This window comes from Thamnophis elegans, chromosome Z (assembly GCF_009769535.1).
Source record: "Thamnophis elegans isolate rThaEle1 chromosome Z, rThaEle1.pri, whole genome shotgun sequence".
In the NCBI taxonomy this organism is placed as follows: domain Eukaryota; kingdom Metazoa; phylum Chordata; class Lepidosauria; order Squamata; family Colubridae; genus Thamnophis; species Thamnophis elegans.
Genome location: NC_045558.1, coordinates 60,848,261 through 60,863,730, shown reverse-complemented (window position 1 = coordinate 60,863,730; position 15,470 = coordinate 60,848,261). Strand labels below are relative to the sequence as shown.

Below are 15,470 nucleotides of genomic sequence, written 5' to 3'. Positions count from 1 at the left end.
ACCCCACCCCCTCCCTCGCCCTAATCCTAACCTTATCCTAACTATATTTTAAACTAACCCACCCTAAAGTCTAACCTAACCCTACCCTGTCCCTAGCCTGACCCTACAGCGGCACAAACAGCAGAGGAGGCGTCAGGCAATCCCGGGGGGTCGCCCCCCCAACAGTCACCGATAGCCGCTTCCACGGCAGCCAGACGGTTTTCAGCCTGCTCTTCCAGGTTCCAACAAGTGTCTTCGGCCCCGGTGGTCGGGGGGGCCACTGCCCGCCTCTCACCACAGGTGGCCCAACAAGGTTCGCAAGATGATAAAGCCCACAAACTCCACCGCATCCAGAAACAATAGCGTTATCAAACGGCCACAACGATCGCAAGTGGCCTGAACACTGCTTCCCTTCGTCCATGCGAGGGGAGGGAAGGAAAGACGCCCAATAAGCCGAGGTCGTTCGCAAACATCTGAGAACGCTGAAAACCGGAGCGCTGAAGTCCGTTCCAGAGCCTTCGACTAAGCCTCCGGGTAACGCTTGATAAATTCATTTACCACCCCAGGCTCAGCTCAAGCTCCTCTCTTAGCCCCCTCACTGTTTAAGTCTGGTAAACAGCGGGGGAATTCAATTTGGGACAGTTTGAAGCTCTTCTCAGCCGGAGCGAAAAGCTCAGGCAGCCATCTTCCCAGAGCAGGCTCAATCAAAGATGGAACAAGATGCACAAATTGGGATGACGGAAACCACAGCCACTCCGTCTTGGAGGGATTGAGCTTGAGCCTGTCCCTCCCCATCCAGATCCGCACAGCCTCCAGGCATCGGGACATCACATCGTTAGCACAATACCTCAGTAAAAAAAAAGAAATGAGCAAACTAGGTTACTAGTCATATCTGTGATTTAAGCAATTATCTTATATGAATGATAAGGACAGTATTCATCACTTTGGATGCTTTTGGGTCAGTATTTTACAAATCCAATTAAAGTTTAATTTTACTCTAAACATGCTCATGCTGTTACACCAAGCTGGTATCTCAAATATAGCTATTGCCTTGCAAATCAATATACTACAGCAGGTATTATCAGCTATGAAGTACATGCAATGTATTTCACCAAGGACACTATAAAATCTCCTAAACCTATATAATTCAGTGGAGGCAATCAAATACCCAACTTACAATCTGCTTCTTCTCACAGGAGCCAATATACCATACATGGCACAACCTACTAGTTATGATTACGATGCCCCATTGAGTGAAGCAGGGGATCTTACAGAGAAGTATTTTGCTCTCAGAGAAGTCATTGGCATGGTGAGTTTCTTTTTGAACATCACTTCTGTATCTTACCCTGAATTTGTTTTGATTTCTAATATAGTCAAGAACCTAAAATACTTGCTCTTGCTATATGAATCTGGGCTCCATAGTAGTCTGATTCAGTCAAGCAAGATTTCTCCGATTTGATGACAAAATTCAGGTGAATGTATGTGCATGTGCTGCACCTTAAAAATCTGGAGGCCCAATAGATTGCAGCAAATGAGTACAGGGGAAAAAACTAACTCTTTTCTTTTACCTGGTAGTTTTCTGGATTTTTCCATCCTAAATGTGGGAGTGTTAGTATAACCCTTTGCAGGCTAGATATAAAGTATCTCAATTGTAGCAGATGAAAATACGTATTTGATTATAGCAAATAAAAAGAGAGCAAAGGATTATCTTATTAGATGCAAGAAGAATGTCTATCACATTTTTTCTACAGAATAATCATTTTTGTGAGTTATGTGTTAGAAATCTCCAGAGTTGTTCCACAAATTATTAAATTAGTCTAGATTCTAGATTTAAAGTTGTCATAGCAGAAATGAAAAAAAAATGGAATTCATGGCAGCTTCTTTATTGTATATAATTATTACCAAGTAGTGAGGATGTGGGGAGACTACATTTGCAATAAGTCCTAACCATTTTGGCTAGGAAGTGATGATGCTGGTAGATTTAGTCCCAACAAATCTCAAGGATTCCAGACTGAGTAATGGTACCACAGCAACCCAAGATCATATAATATCGTATCATTTACATGAGAATGAGAAAATTGATTCTTCAACTACTGAAGACTATATTTTGTTTTTTGTTTTTTTCATTCATATTTCAGTATAAGGATTTGCCAAAGGGGCCTATACCTCCAACAACTCCTAAGTTTGCATATGGAGAAGTTAAATTGATGAAGGTAAATGAATGTATATTACATAGCCATTAGATTTGCATAGTCATAAGTTGGGAAATTTTGATTTAGTGATTTTTTTTATTTTTTTATTTTTAAATAAAAAACAAAAAATCATTTTCTTTGTAGTGTTGCTCTTTGGAGATTGGAGGTGGAAAATTTGAACTTTGTCATGAAGCTTAAAAAATGGAGCTCTTTTTTTACAATGTATAATTGAAAAATGTGCAAGAACCCTTAAAAAAAGTTTAATTGGAATTGACATATCAGGGAATTTAGTCTCAGGAAAAAATTGTATCTTTAGGATAAGGTAGTTTATTTACTTTATGGCAATAAAGTTAATTATAAAATATAAGCTCTGGAGAAATGACAATTTTTTTCACTAAGTTTTCACATTATCTCTACATGGAACTGGCATGCATTTTGAATTATTACATTCTTCAACATGTTTGTATGAGAATTCAGTAAAGAATCATTTAGGAACCATTTAGCTCTTCTGCTACAGGCAGAAGAGCTAAATGGTTCCTATACATATCTTAACAGGATAACTTTAGACAAATTCTGGTAACTATTTATGTAAGCACTGTTTAGCATGATTGTGTTGTTGTTCTGCATTTATTTCAATGCAAATTATACTCTGTTTTTGCTCCATTGCAGGTTGGAACAGTGGCTGAACTTCTGAATGCATTTTCCCCATCTGGACCAATTAAAAGCATGTATCCTTTGACGTTTGTTCAATTAAAACAGGTAAAAGTTGATTCCTACATAGACTTTTTAACTCACAATTTGGCCAGCTTATTTAATTATGTACACCATATCAAAATATTTATTCATTTTTAATTTATCTTTTACATTCATGGAGGAGTTAGACTACTATTCTGTTATACTTTTTAGAAAAATGCATAAACATTTTAGGAAGTTTGTACCATTTGCATATTCTGCACTATTAATGGAGAACTTGAGTTTCTTCTCTGATACTGAATTCTTAAGAAATGAAATGTATCAGAAAGGGAGTGGTGACTAGTGTGGGTGGCATAAAATAAATGTGAGAGCTATAAATGGAAATGGTGATTGAATAAAAGTAGACTAGATTAGTCAGGGATTTGAACTCAGTAATTGAGTTAAGAGGATGGAGCAATAAATTTTATTATAGAGGTAATGTTTTAAAGATGGGGGAAGTAAAAATTTGAAACAGATTTTCTCTGGAATAGTGTCAGGAGCTGGAAGATAGTGAAAGAGGAAACGAATTAGAGATTTGTATTAAACTATTGAAAAACTTTTATAGAATCAAAAAATGGGAGATTTATGTGAACAGAGATGTGAAGCTTACTCCCTGTTTCTATTGCTGCCCTCTATTTATTATATAAAATTTCGTCTTAAAATATTCACAAGTATATAAACACAAATACAACTTGAAATGTACAGTAATGTGCACAACCTTACACAGAATAAATAATTATATATGCTCAGTGACATTACAATTTTAAACTACACTTTTATTCAACATTGGCTTTGCTCCTACATGATTTAAGCATTTATTTGTGCTTATTTGTGACACACCTTCACTAAAATTAGGTAAAATATTTTTTTCTTAGTTTGACTACTTTTTTTAAATATTCCTTTAATAGAGTGATAAATATTACAGTCATATAGAAATAATGCTGAAGTTTCTCAATCTGAGAATGACTACGTCAGAATCTCTATATAAGGAATTTGCCAAAACACATACATCTTTAATTATTACTGAAGAAATTACTTACTAATTAAACAATTAAATGCTGTAAATAGTTGCCAAATTTTATAGAAAGCTATAGATTGTTCATCTTATTTTGGTCTAATTTCAACTTCTACAAGTATCAGATTTTAGTTATCACCATGTAGTTCTTATCCTTCCTAGTGTCCAAATTATAAATAAGTCTCACTACTTCTTGAATTCCAAGAAAATGGTTGGCATAGAAAGAGAATACTTGTCCAACATTCATTTAAGGAAGTTCTCCAGCTGTTTTGTTGGAATAACAAATCCAAATATTACCCAAGCTTGTTTCCAAAAGCTTACCAACCCAGACTTTAAAAGAAAGTAACTTCCAGTTCAACCACTGTGCCTACAATTCTTCTGCTTCGTTAAATATTCTAAATGTTTAAATATCTCACTGTTCTATGATGGCTTCTCTAATAAGCAAAATAAAACATTTTAGGTGTTTCGCCAATACCATAAAATTGGATTGGCAGGATTAATTTCTAGTTACTACTAAATACAATAATCGCCTTTTAAAACATTAATTTAAATATAGTTTTTATTACTGAGATGAGAATTGTGGTAATAGTTTCTAGATATAGGGAAAATAGTTTCTAGATAAGAGGAAAAATTCTGGAGTTGGCAAAAAAGGCAGTACAAAATTTGTACGAAGATTAAACAAATAGACAGCAGATTTACTTAATATACATTCCTATGTTTCACATAAGGATCTTTATATTAATATGTAGCAGAAAGAAAATCTTGTTTCTGAGCCTCTGATTAAAGATTAAACTCTGAAAAAAAAATCTAGAGGAGCAAGCAAGAAATAGTGTGTGTGTGTGTGTGTGTGTGTGTGTGTGTGTATTCTCGTAGATTTTCTAGACCCGAATACAACAAGACCAGCATATATATTTGTATATATCTGTTTATCAATAAAGAATAAGTAACAAGTTAGGTTAGGGACCACCTTATTAATACAAATTATATCAGAATTTGAGGACTATTGAAAACACTAGCCAGTCGATTTCTATGCAGATTCTCAGTCATCTAGAAAAACCAGGAAGTCCAGTTGTCTCTTGAAAAAGCTCCTTTGGAATACCTAGTCAATTATTTGTAGACCATTAGTAAACCCTTTCATTCTAAGTCTCCTTCAACAATATTCCCCTAGCTCTATGCTTATTAAGTGGTAACAGATTTAATCCTACTTTTATTTAAACATGCTGCAGTGATGTGCGGTGAGGGTTACCGTTGGTGAGGCAAGACTGCAGCAGCGGCGAGAAGCATCGTCCCCGCCACTGTGTCCAACAGGCGCCTCGCGTTTATGGCGGACATAAACGTGAGACACCTGTGGGACACAGCGGCAGGGGTGTTGCTTCTCGCCACCGTCGCGCTCCACCGCCTTGCCCCCCGCCTCCTCCAATGAACAATCCTGCTGCCCCGGCCTGCAGCCAGCCCACCCCCCCCCCCGCCCGACCTGCCCGACCTGCCTGGACTCACTGCTCTTCTCCTCCTCCTCCTCCTCCCCACTTGGTGCTGGGCTGGCTGCAGGCTGGGGCAGCAGGATTGCTTGTTGGAGGAGGCGGGGGGCAAGGCAGTGGAGCGTGACGGCGGCGAGAAGCATCTCAGATGGAGCCGAGACACCCGGAAGGCAAGCCGGCACTTCGGCATGCCTTTAAGTGCCAGCTTGCCTTCGGGGTGTTCCGGCTCCATCTGAGATGCTTCTTGCCGCCATCACGCTCCACCGCTTTGCCCCCCGCCTCCTCCAACGAACAATCCTGCTGCCCCGACCTGCAGCCAGCCCCCCCCCCCCCCGCCCGACCTGCTCCCTGCCTGGACTCACCGCTCTTCTCCTCTTCCTCCTCCTCCCCGCTCGGTGCTGGGCTGGCTGCAGGATTGTTCATCAGAGGAGGCGGGGGGGGCAAGGCAGTGGAGTGCGACAGCAGCGAGAAGCATCTCAGATGGAGCCGGGACACCCGGAAGGCAAGCCGGCACTTAAAGGCATGAGCTCGGCCGCCATTCAGCGAAACATGTTTCGCTGAATGGCGGCCGAGCCCTGCCTGCCGGCACTCTAAAGTTAGTTAAGGCAGACAAGGGAAACCGTGAACCGAAAGGAAGTCTTGCTGGGAAGACGCGGCAGCAGGGCTTTAAAGGGCTCCCCCCTCCCCAGCCAGCCAGCCCATCTAGCCCATTCCTCCCCCCGCCACCACTGTGTCCAACAGTACAGGAGTCTCGCGTTTATGGTGGACATAAACGCGTGACGCCTGGCCTGTTGGGACACAGCGGCGAGAATGTCCCTGCCGCCTCTGCGCTCTGCCGCCTCGCCCCCCCACCTCTCCTCCAACCCCACCGGACCGCTGTGAAGAAAGAAACACCCACACCCACACATACACTCCACAATAAAAAAAATTACATATTTAATTACAATAAATTTGAATCCCCCTTCCCTCCGTCCGATCCACATATCTTTTCCAGCTGTGGAAACTCTCTCAACTCTCCTCTTGTCCGCCCAACATAAGCGTGCTCAACGTAAGCATGCTCATAAGGCATGATTCGCTGCTCCCCGATCAGGAGGCGGGAGAATCAGTGCCTCCTTTGCATATGGAATTTTTTGCTTTTTAACTCTTTCTTAACTTTTAAAAGGCGAAAAATTCCTTATGCAAAGGAGGCCCCGAGTTCTCTGGTCTCCTCCTAGTTAATACTGAGAGCAGACACCAAGCCACTGTGACTTGAAATCTGGTAGCAACTACCCTGGCTTTAATTATTTTTTAAAAAATATTTAAAATTCTTTCCTTTCCCTGAGGAGACTGGTGAGGCCCCGCCTCCCTTGCCTCTAGTGACTGCACGTCCCTGACATGCTGATTGTTGAACCTGTTTGTGTTGACTGCAATATCAAACTTAAGGATGCTTGATTTGACTCTCTTCCTCTTCTGTCACTTTCTTATACTTCATGCCATCCTCTATCACAATTAACAAATATTCTCCAAATGATGGAAAATGTACACTAGTTCCATGTACACTAGTTCAATTCAGAGGTATGCTGATAATAATCTATGTCTTTCCATACTCTTAATCTCAAACAAACAAATTATTACATATTTTTATATTGCATAATGATTTTCCAAACTTTTCTCAACAGTTCTTGTCCAACTAACTTATTTGTTTGTAATACTTACAAGAGAATTACCAATGTAGGTACACAGCATCCGAAGTTCCATTTCCCCTACCATTCCTTGCTAAATATGTGAAGATAATGGTGACTCTTAAATAGCAAATACTTGATTTAGTTTTAAACCTTGAAACCTGTATATTATAATTTTTCTGTAGAGTGTTTGTAAAAAAATAAATTTAGTTTGAGCCCCTTTTGTGCTTTCCAATTGCAATTGTGATATGGCTATATAAATTGATATAAATGTAGCTACATTATAAAAATGCAGTGCTTGCTTAAAATAATTTTCAGTGTTTGTCTTTATTTTGTTCTTCAAGTATTTTGGATACGTATTATACAGAACAAAGTTACCAAGAAACTGTAGCAAGGAAATTCTTTCTTCATTTGATGGCATTCGTGATCGGGCCTACATCTCTGTGGATGGGGTAAAGCACCATATCACAACTGCTTTCTTGTGGTTATAGCTATGATTGTCTGTCTGTCTGTCTGTCTGTCTGTCTGTCTGTCCGTCCGTCCGTCCGTCCGTCCGTCCGTCCATCCATCCATCCATCCATCCATCCATCCATCCATCCATCCATCTATCTATCTATCTATCTATCTATCTATCTATCTATCTAGAATTCTTTATTGGCCAAGTGTGATTTGGCACACAAGGAATTTGCATATGCTTTCAGTGTACATAAAAAGACAAGAATCATAAGGTACATTTAATGATAGCCATAGGGTACAAATAAGCAATCAGGAAACAATCATTATAAATTGTAAGAATACAAGCAACAAAGTTATAGTCCTGCAGTCATAAGTGAGAGGAGATGGGTGATAGGAACGATGAGAAGATTAATAGTAATAGTGATGCAACCTTAGTGAATGGTGCATAGTGAATTCCCTCACAGTGGTGAGGGAATTATTTGTTTAGCAGAGTGATGGCATTCCGGAAAAAACTGTTCTTGTGTCTAGTTGTCTTGGTGTGCAGTGCTCTATAGTGTTGTTTTGAGAGTAGGAGTTGAAACAATTTATGTCCAGGATGCGATGGGTCCGTAAATATTTTCATGGCCCTCTTTTTGATTTATGCAGTGTACAGGTCCTCAATGGAAGGCAAGTTTTTTCTGCAGTTCTGATTTTTCTCTGAAGTCTGTGTCTCTCTTGTTGGGTTGCAGAATCAAACCAGATAGTTATATAGGTGCAGATGACAGATTCAGTAATTCCTCTGTAGAACTGTATCAGCAGCTCCTTGAGCAATTTGAGCTTCCTGAGTTGGCGCTGAAAGAACATTCTTTGTTGTGTTTTTTTTAATGACATTTTTGATGTTAGGTTTCCATTTTAGGTCTTGAGATATGATGGAACCTAGAAATTTGAAGTTCTGTTGATACTGTGTTGTCTAGTATTGTAAGAGGTGGTAGTATGGTAGGGTTTCTCCTAATGTCTACCACCATTTCTAGGGTTTGAGTGTGATCAGTTCCAGATTGTTCTGGTCGCACCACAAGGCTAGTTGTTCAACCTCCCATCTGTATGCAGTTTCATTGTTGTCTCAAATGAGACTAATCACTGTTGTATCACTGCAAACTTTAGTAGTTTAACAGATGGATCATTTGAGATGCATTCATTGGTATATAGAGAGAAGAGAAGTGGAGAGAGCATACAGCTCTGGGGACTCCTGTGCTAATTGTACAGGTATTTGATGTGGTTTTGCCTAGCTTCACCTGCTGTTTCATGTCTGTTAGGAAACTTGTGATACACTCACAAGTGTGTTCAGGTACCACTAGCTGATTTAGTTTAGTTAGAAGAATGTCCGGTATGATGGTATTGAATGCTGAGCTAAAGTCTACAAAGAGAACATTTGTCTGTCTGTCTGTCTGTCTGTCTGTCTGTCTGTCTTCTATCTATTTATTATTCTCTGAGGGATTATCCTGTCTCTTGTATGTAATGTAATAATAATTATATAAAAAAATGCCAAATAAGTACTGTCTTCTAAGTAAGATCAGTTCTGTGATGCTTGGGAAGACTGTTTATTGCTTTATATGGTCACTGATGGATAAATTTGCTTATACTGTTATTCATACATATGGCTTGCTAACAATGTTAACACTGTTCTTAACTTCATTTTGCTGTATTAGGCAAAGTCCAGGTTTCAGAGGCTGCTTCTTCATTTTATCTAGTGCAGTCTCCTTGCAAAAATGTATTAAAATAGTTTCTTAGAAATATGCCAATACTGTGGATTAGTATAAATTCAGATGGATGGGCCTTAAGAGTCTATTGTCACAATAATTTCTGTTTACTTTTCATTGCTATGGATCCTAGATTTATAACTACAAAATGCTAATGTTAGGGTATTAAGGTATTCCTTCTCTGCAGATTTAGGGCACCTCTAGAAAATAACATCTGAGGTCCAGAGGTGGGTTGCTACTGGTCGTACCGGTTTGGGTAATGGAAATTGTGACTGGGTCACTAAACCAGTAGGGATGGCAAGCTCACCACACCCCCGAACCGGTTTCCCGGTTGCCGCAGCATGTTTTTTGACATTTTTATTTTTTTAATTTTTAATTTAATTTTATTTTATCAATTTCATATACATTCACAATTATATGATCTCATAACTGTTATTAATAATATGTATTTACAACAATTTTTTCCCTACTGTTGACAATATTCTTGAAGATTGCTTTTTTAACATCCCATAGATCCATCTTATCTTACAACGGTCCTACTTCTTCTTCCCTCCCTCCCTTTTTCCTTCCCTCGTTTCTTCTCTCCTACTCCCCTTCCTTCCCTCCCTCCTTCCCCTTCTCTCCTTCCCTCCTTCCTTCCCTCCTTCCTTCCTTCCCTCCTTTCTTTTCTCCTTCTCTCCTTCCTTTCCCCCTTCCTTTCCTCCTTCCTTCCCCCTTCCTTCTCTCCTACATTCCCTCCTTCCTTCCCTCCTTCCTTCCCTCCTTTATTCCCTCCTTCCTTCCCTCCTTCCTTCCCTCCTTTCTTCTCTCCTTCTCTCCTTCCTTCCTTCCCTCCTTGCTTCCCTCCCTCCTTCCCTCCCTTCTTCCTACCCCCCTTTCTTCTCTCCTTCCTTCCTTCCTCCTCTCCTTTCCCTTCTCTCCTTCCCCTTCCTCCCCTTTACCCTTCCCCTCTTCTTCCCATTCCTCCCCTCTTTCCTACTCTTACATTCCCTCCCATTCTTCCTCTGCCTTTCCCTTTCTCCTATTCCTCTCCTTTCTCCTCTCCTTCCTATCTTTCCTTCTGCTCCTCCCTCCATCCACTCTATCCGTTGTTGTGTTTACATATTCTCCTCTTCAGGGGATGACCTGGTTCTCTTTTTTTTTTTCCTTATTTGAAAGTTATATAAAAAAGGCAAGATTTACAAAATACAAGATACAAAAATAGATAAAGCTCTTTACATATTTTCATCTCCCATTGCTCATCTCGTCTTACCTAGTATGAAACTAGGTTGCTAATTCCATGCAGGTAGTTATAACAGATTACCTATCAGCTTTTCAAGTTATTCCAACGTTGTGGTCTAATGGTGTTACTCAACGGTGAATTCTCACCTCTAATACATTTCTACTCTCATTTGTCCCTCTGTCTTTGTGTATTGTTTATTTGAGTTGTTGCTTAGATCGTTTTAAGTTAGTCAGCTATCTCCTTTTATATCTGAATCCTCACTGTCTCATCAAGCCATTTGTACAATTTCTCCCAGACTTTGTAAAAGTCTGTGTCTTCTTTATCGTTAATCCGCATTGTCAATTTGTTCATTTCTGCTAATTCTTTGTTCATCACCATTGTGCTAGTGGGGGCATTTTCACTCTTCCAGCACTGCGGGTAAGCGATCCTTGCCGCCGTCAAGATGTGGACGAGAAGGTATTGATTGGTTTTACATATTTTTTGATCTGTTATCCCTAATAGAAAGATTTCCAGCTTAAGACTTAATTTAATTGACATGATTTCATTCAGCCATCTTAGCGTTCACTTCCAATATGTCTTAGCCACCGGACATGTCCAGCACATGTGGTAGTACGTGCCCAGCGTTGTTTTGCATTTCCAGCATTTGGCCGATAATTTTGAGGAAATTTTTGCCAGTCTTGTTGGAGGGAGATGCCAGCGGTAGAACATTTTGTATATATTTTCTTTATAGGCCGTCGATTTCGTTAATTTCAGGTTCCACTCCCATACCCTTTCCCAGTCATCCAGGTCAATTGTGTGGCCGATATTCTGGGCCCAGGTTACCATGACTTCTTTCACTCTTTCTGCTTCCATTTTTCGGATCAGCAAGCAGTTATATATTTTTGAGATTAATTTCTCGTCTGGTCCTATTAAGATTTTATCCAGTTCCTGGTCCTTGTCCTGAAAGCCAAATTGTGCTAGATCTGATTTGTATTTATTTTGTATTTGAAAGTATGGCCACCAATCAATATTTATTCCCATTTCAGCCAAATTTTCCCTGGAATTTAGTCTATTTTGGTCATCTAACAGCTGTTTGTAAATAACATTTTTGTCAAAATTTATCAAATTTGGGTATATCAGGGCTTCCGTCGGGGATATCCATTTGGGTAGTTGGATATAGAATTTCCTTCTAATTTCCAGCCAATCCTTAATCAGTACCCCTCTTAATTTCCTTCTAATTTCCAGCCAATCCTTAATCAGTACCCCTCTTAAATGGTGTCTTCTAAAATAATTGTGGACTTTATTTCCCTCACACCATAAGTAATTGTGCCACCCTCATTGCAAGTCGTGGCCCTCTATCGCTAGGATTCTTTTGTTGGTTAACATTACCCACTCTTTTATCCACATTGTTGTTGCTGCTTGATGATATGCTTTCTATTCCGGTAGGCCCATTCCACCTTGCGCTCTTTTATCTTGAAGATGCTTATATTTTATTCTAGGCTTTTTGCCATTCCACAAAAAATTTCGTACCATTTTATCCAAATCGTTATAAAAATTTTCTCCTAATTTGACCGGTGCCGTTTGAAATAAATAGAGAATTTTTGGCAAGACATTCATCTTGATTACTGCGATTCTTCCCATCAATGATATTTGTAGCTTCAACGAATTTTTTAAATCTTTTTGGATGTTTCGTAATAGTTTATCATAGTTATCTTCTTTTATAGAAGAGCATTTCGCAGATAGCCAAATCCCTAAGTATTTGACCTTTTTAGTTACCTTTAATTCCATTGCTTTCTCTAGTTCTTCTATCTGTTTTTTGGGAAAGTTCTTTATAATCATTTTTGTTTTTTCCTTATTTATTTTTAATCCGGCCACACGCCCAAAGTCCTCAATGTCCTTCATTAATTTCGGTCCTGAGATTAGAGGGTGTTCCACAATAAAGACTATGTCGTCAGCGAAGGCCTGTGTTTTATATTGTTCTTTTTTTATGGTCAAACCCCTAATTTCCTGATTTAATCTTATCTGATTTAGGAGAACCTCTAACGACATAATAAATAGTAATGGGGAGAGCGGACACCCTTGTCTAACACCCTTTCCGATTCGTACCCTCTCTGTTAATTCTCCATTAATTATAATGTTTGCTGATTGCTGTGAATATATAGTTTCTATAATCTTAATAAATTTGTCGCCGAATTTCATCATTTTTAGTTGTGTGATTAAAAAATTCCAATCTAAGTTATCGAATGCTTTCTGCACATAGACAAAAATTAATGCTAATTGTTTCTCAGATCTTGTTTCGTAGAATTCCAAAGTGTTAATTATTATTCTTGTATTGTTCCGAATGTGTCTTTTAGGGAGAAAACCGTTTTGGTCCGAATGGATATTTTGATTTAATATTATTTTTAATCTTTCCGCCAAGATTGATATAAAAATTTTGTAATCCGCGTTTAACAAGGATATAGGTCTATAGTTTTGAATTTTACTACTATCCGCCTCTTCCTTTGGTATTAGGGTAATGAAAGCTTCCCCCCATGATTTTGGAACCTTGCCGTTTTGTAGTGCCTCATTAAATAATTCTAATAATTTGTCTTCTACGGTATTTTGGAGTTTTTTATAGATTTCCGACGGAAGCCCATCTGGACCAGGTGTTTTATTGTTTTTTTGTTTTTGAATGGCCTTTTTCAATTCCTCTTGTGTAATTTCCTTATCAAGCATCTCTCTCATCTCCTCCGGCAAGACTGGAAGTTTCTGTTCTATTAGGTATTTTCTGATGTCTTGTTCACTAATTTCGTCCGGTTCATATGGTTTCTTATAGTAGTTCTGTACAATCTTTTTCTTTTCCCCTATTTCCTGTTTCAAGTTCCCCTCCTCATCGCTCAGTTGATTAATAGTTCTTTTTGCCTCATCTTTTCTTATTTTGTGAGCCAGCCATCTCCCAGTTTTATTTGCATGTTCAAAATAGTTCTGCTTCATTCTCTTAATGTTTTGTGCTACTTCCTCTTGAGAAATCAGATTTATTTGGTGTTTAATTAACTCTCCTTTTTCCTTGTATTTAATATTGTCTGGCTCTTTCTGAATCAGCAGTTCTATCTCTCTTAATTCTTTGTTCAATGTATTAAGTTTTTCCCTATGCATTTTATTTCTTCTTGCTATATAGTCTATTGATGTTCCCCTCACGACTGCCTTCATCGTATCCCAGACGTTTTGTATTGATGTCTGCTCTTTACTGTTTTCTTTGAAAAAATATCCCAATTCCTTTTCTATTGATTGTACAAATTGTTTCTCTTGTAATATGTTCTGGTTTAGTGTCCACCTAGCTTTTATCCTTGTCTTTCCTTTCCATTGCCATAAGACTGGATGATGGTCGGCCCACTTGTTTGTTGTTATTTCAATATTTACAGTATCCGTAAGTAGTTCCGGGTTTGACCAGACCATATCGATACGGGACCAAGAATTATGTGGTTGAGAGTAGAATGTGTACTGTTGTATCTTGTCATTCATTGTTCGCCAGACATCATAGAGGTCTAGTTCCTTCACCATATTTGCATAGGCAGTCGGTAGTTTCCTTCTAGTACTTTTCTTGTGTATACCCTTGTAATCCATTTTACCGTCTACTACTGCGTTGAAGTGCCCTAGAATACATATATTTTGCCACTTTATTTCATTTATCCTCTTGTGTAAATTTACATAGAATCTTTCTTGTTTTTGGTTTGGGGCATAAATTCCAACTAGTAAATTTTTTTCCCCACCATTCGTTATCTCCACCATTAATATTCTACCCTCTTTATCTACATATTTTAATTTGGGGTTTAACCATTCTTTTACGTACATCAAATTCCCCTTTTTCTAGTTTGTGCTGACGAACAAAGTGCTTTTCCTAATTTTGGGCATTTCAACAGATTGTTGTATTTTTCTTTAATGTGGGTTTCCTGAAGACAGATTACATCTAACTTTTGTTTCAATAAATCCAACAGTACACGTTTTCTTTTTAATGTTATGTTAAGACCATTTATATTTGCTGATAGTATATTCGTTTCCCATTCCTCAACTCCTTTACATATTGTTTGCTTTGAGGGCACCTTTATATCTTGTCTCAATTGGTGACCTTGCTCTTGATTCTTCTCTGCCATTTCTTTCTCGCTCTCTGACCTCTCTCGTCTCTCGCCCCTCCAGTTGGGATTCAGTTATAATATCTTCCTGTCTTCTACTTAAGGTTCCTTCTTTATTAAACCTCTCTTCGTCTGCAAATAAAAGTTCCTGGAATTCTTGAGCTTTCTCCAAGGAGTCTATCCGGTACTTTTTTCCCCTCCATGTTACTAGCATTCCTTCCGGAAGGAGCCATCAAAACTGGATTCTATGTCTATTTAATTGTGAGGAGAGGAAGTTATATTTCCTTCTCTTCTCTCTAACTCTCCGGGGGATCTGCTTTAAGATAAGAATTTCTTTACCTTTATATGTTAATGAGTCCCCTCTTATTGTGCTTAAAATATCCTCTCTCAATTGTCTTAGAACCCTCACATGGATCTCCCTCGGAAGTTGATGGCGTCTCGCAAAGCTTGTGTTAATTCTATAAACTTCATCCAATTCGTTAATGACCTCATTTTTGGGCCTGTCGAGAACTAGTCCCAGAATTTCTGCAATCAGCTCCCGAAGATTTTCATCTCTCGCTTCTTCTACATTTTGTAGTCTCAAATAAAACACTGATCTCTCTAATTCTAGGTGGAGGATGGCCTCCTCCAGATTTGTGTTTATGGATTCCAGTCTATCCTCTGTCTTATCTATTCTTTTTTCTGCTATTTCTGTTCTCTCCTTAACAATTTTGATTTCCTGTTCATTCCTTGACAAAGCTGCTTGGATAGCCCCTACACGCTCCTCAATCCTCCCCATATTATTTTTGACTTCACTCATTTCATTCTTTACTCCCTCCAGGCCTTTGGTGATGTTTTCATTCATCTTCAATATTACTTCCTGTAGAGAGTCCATTGTTACCTCCTGGCCTTGTGAAGTTTAGGCTGTCTTA

The 15,470-nt window shown here is 38.9% G+C and overlaps 1 protein-coding gene across 3 annotated transcripts in view; it reads left to right on the top strand.

Annotated features, from left to right (window-relative positions):
- GLB1 (galactosidase beta 1) overlaps window positions 1-15,470 on the top strand; it is a 233,819-nt gene that overhangs the window by 180,150 nt on the left and 38,199 nt on the right. For 2 of the 3 annotated variants that reach the window (XM_032237594.1, XM_032237596.1), the window contains exons 10-13: window positions 1,176-1,288; window positions 2,118-2,192; window positions 2,841-2,930; window positions 7,402-7,509. In XM_032237594.1, coding sequence (XP_032093485.1) covers window positions 1,176-1,288; window positions 2,118-2,192; window positions 2,841-2,930; window positions 7,402-7,509 — 386 coding nt within the window. The remainder of the gene's footprint in view (window positions 1-1,175; window positions 1,289-2,117; window positions 2,193-2,840; window positions 2,931-7,401; window positions 7,510-15,470) is intronic. The other variant, XM_032237595.1, reaches the window with a different exon arrangement.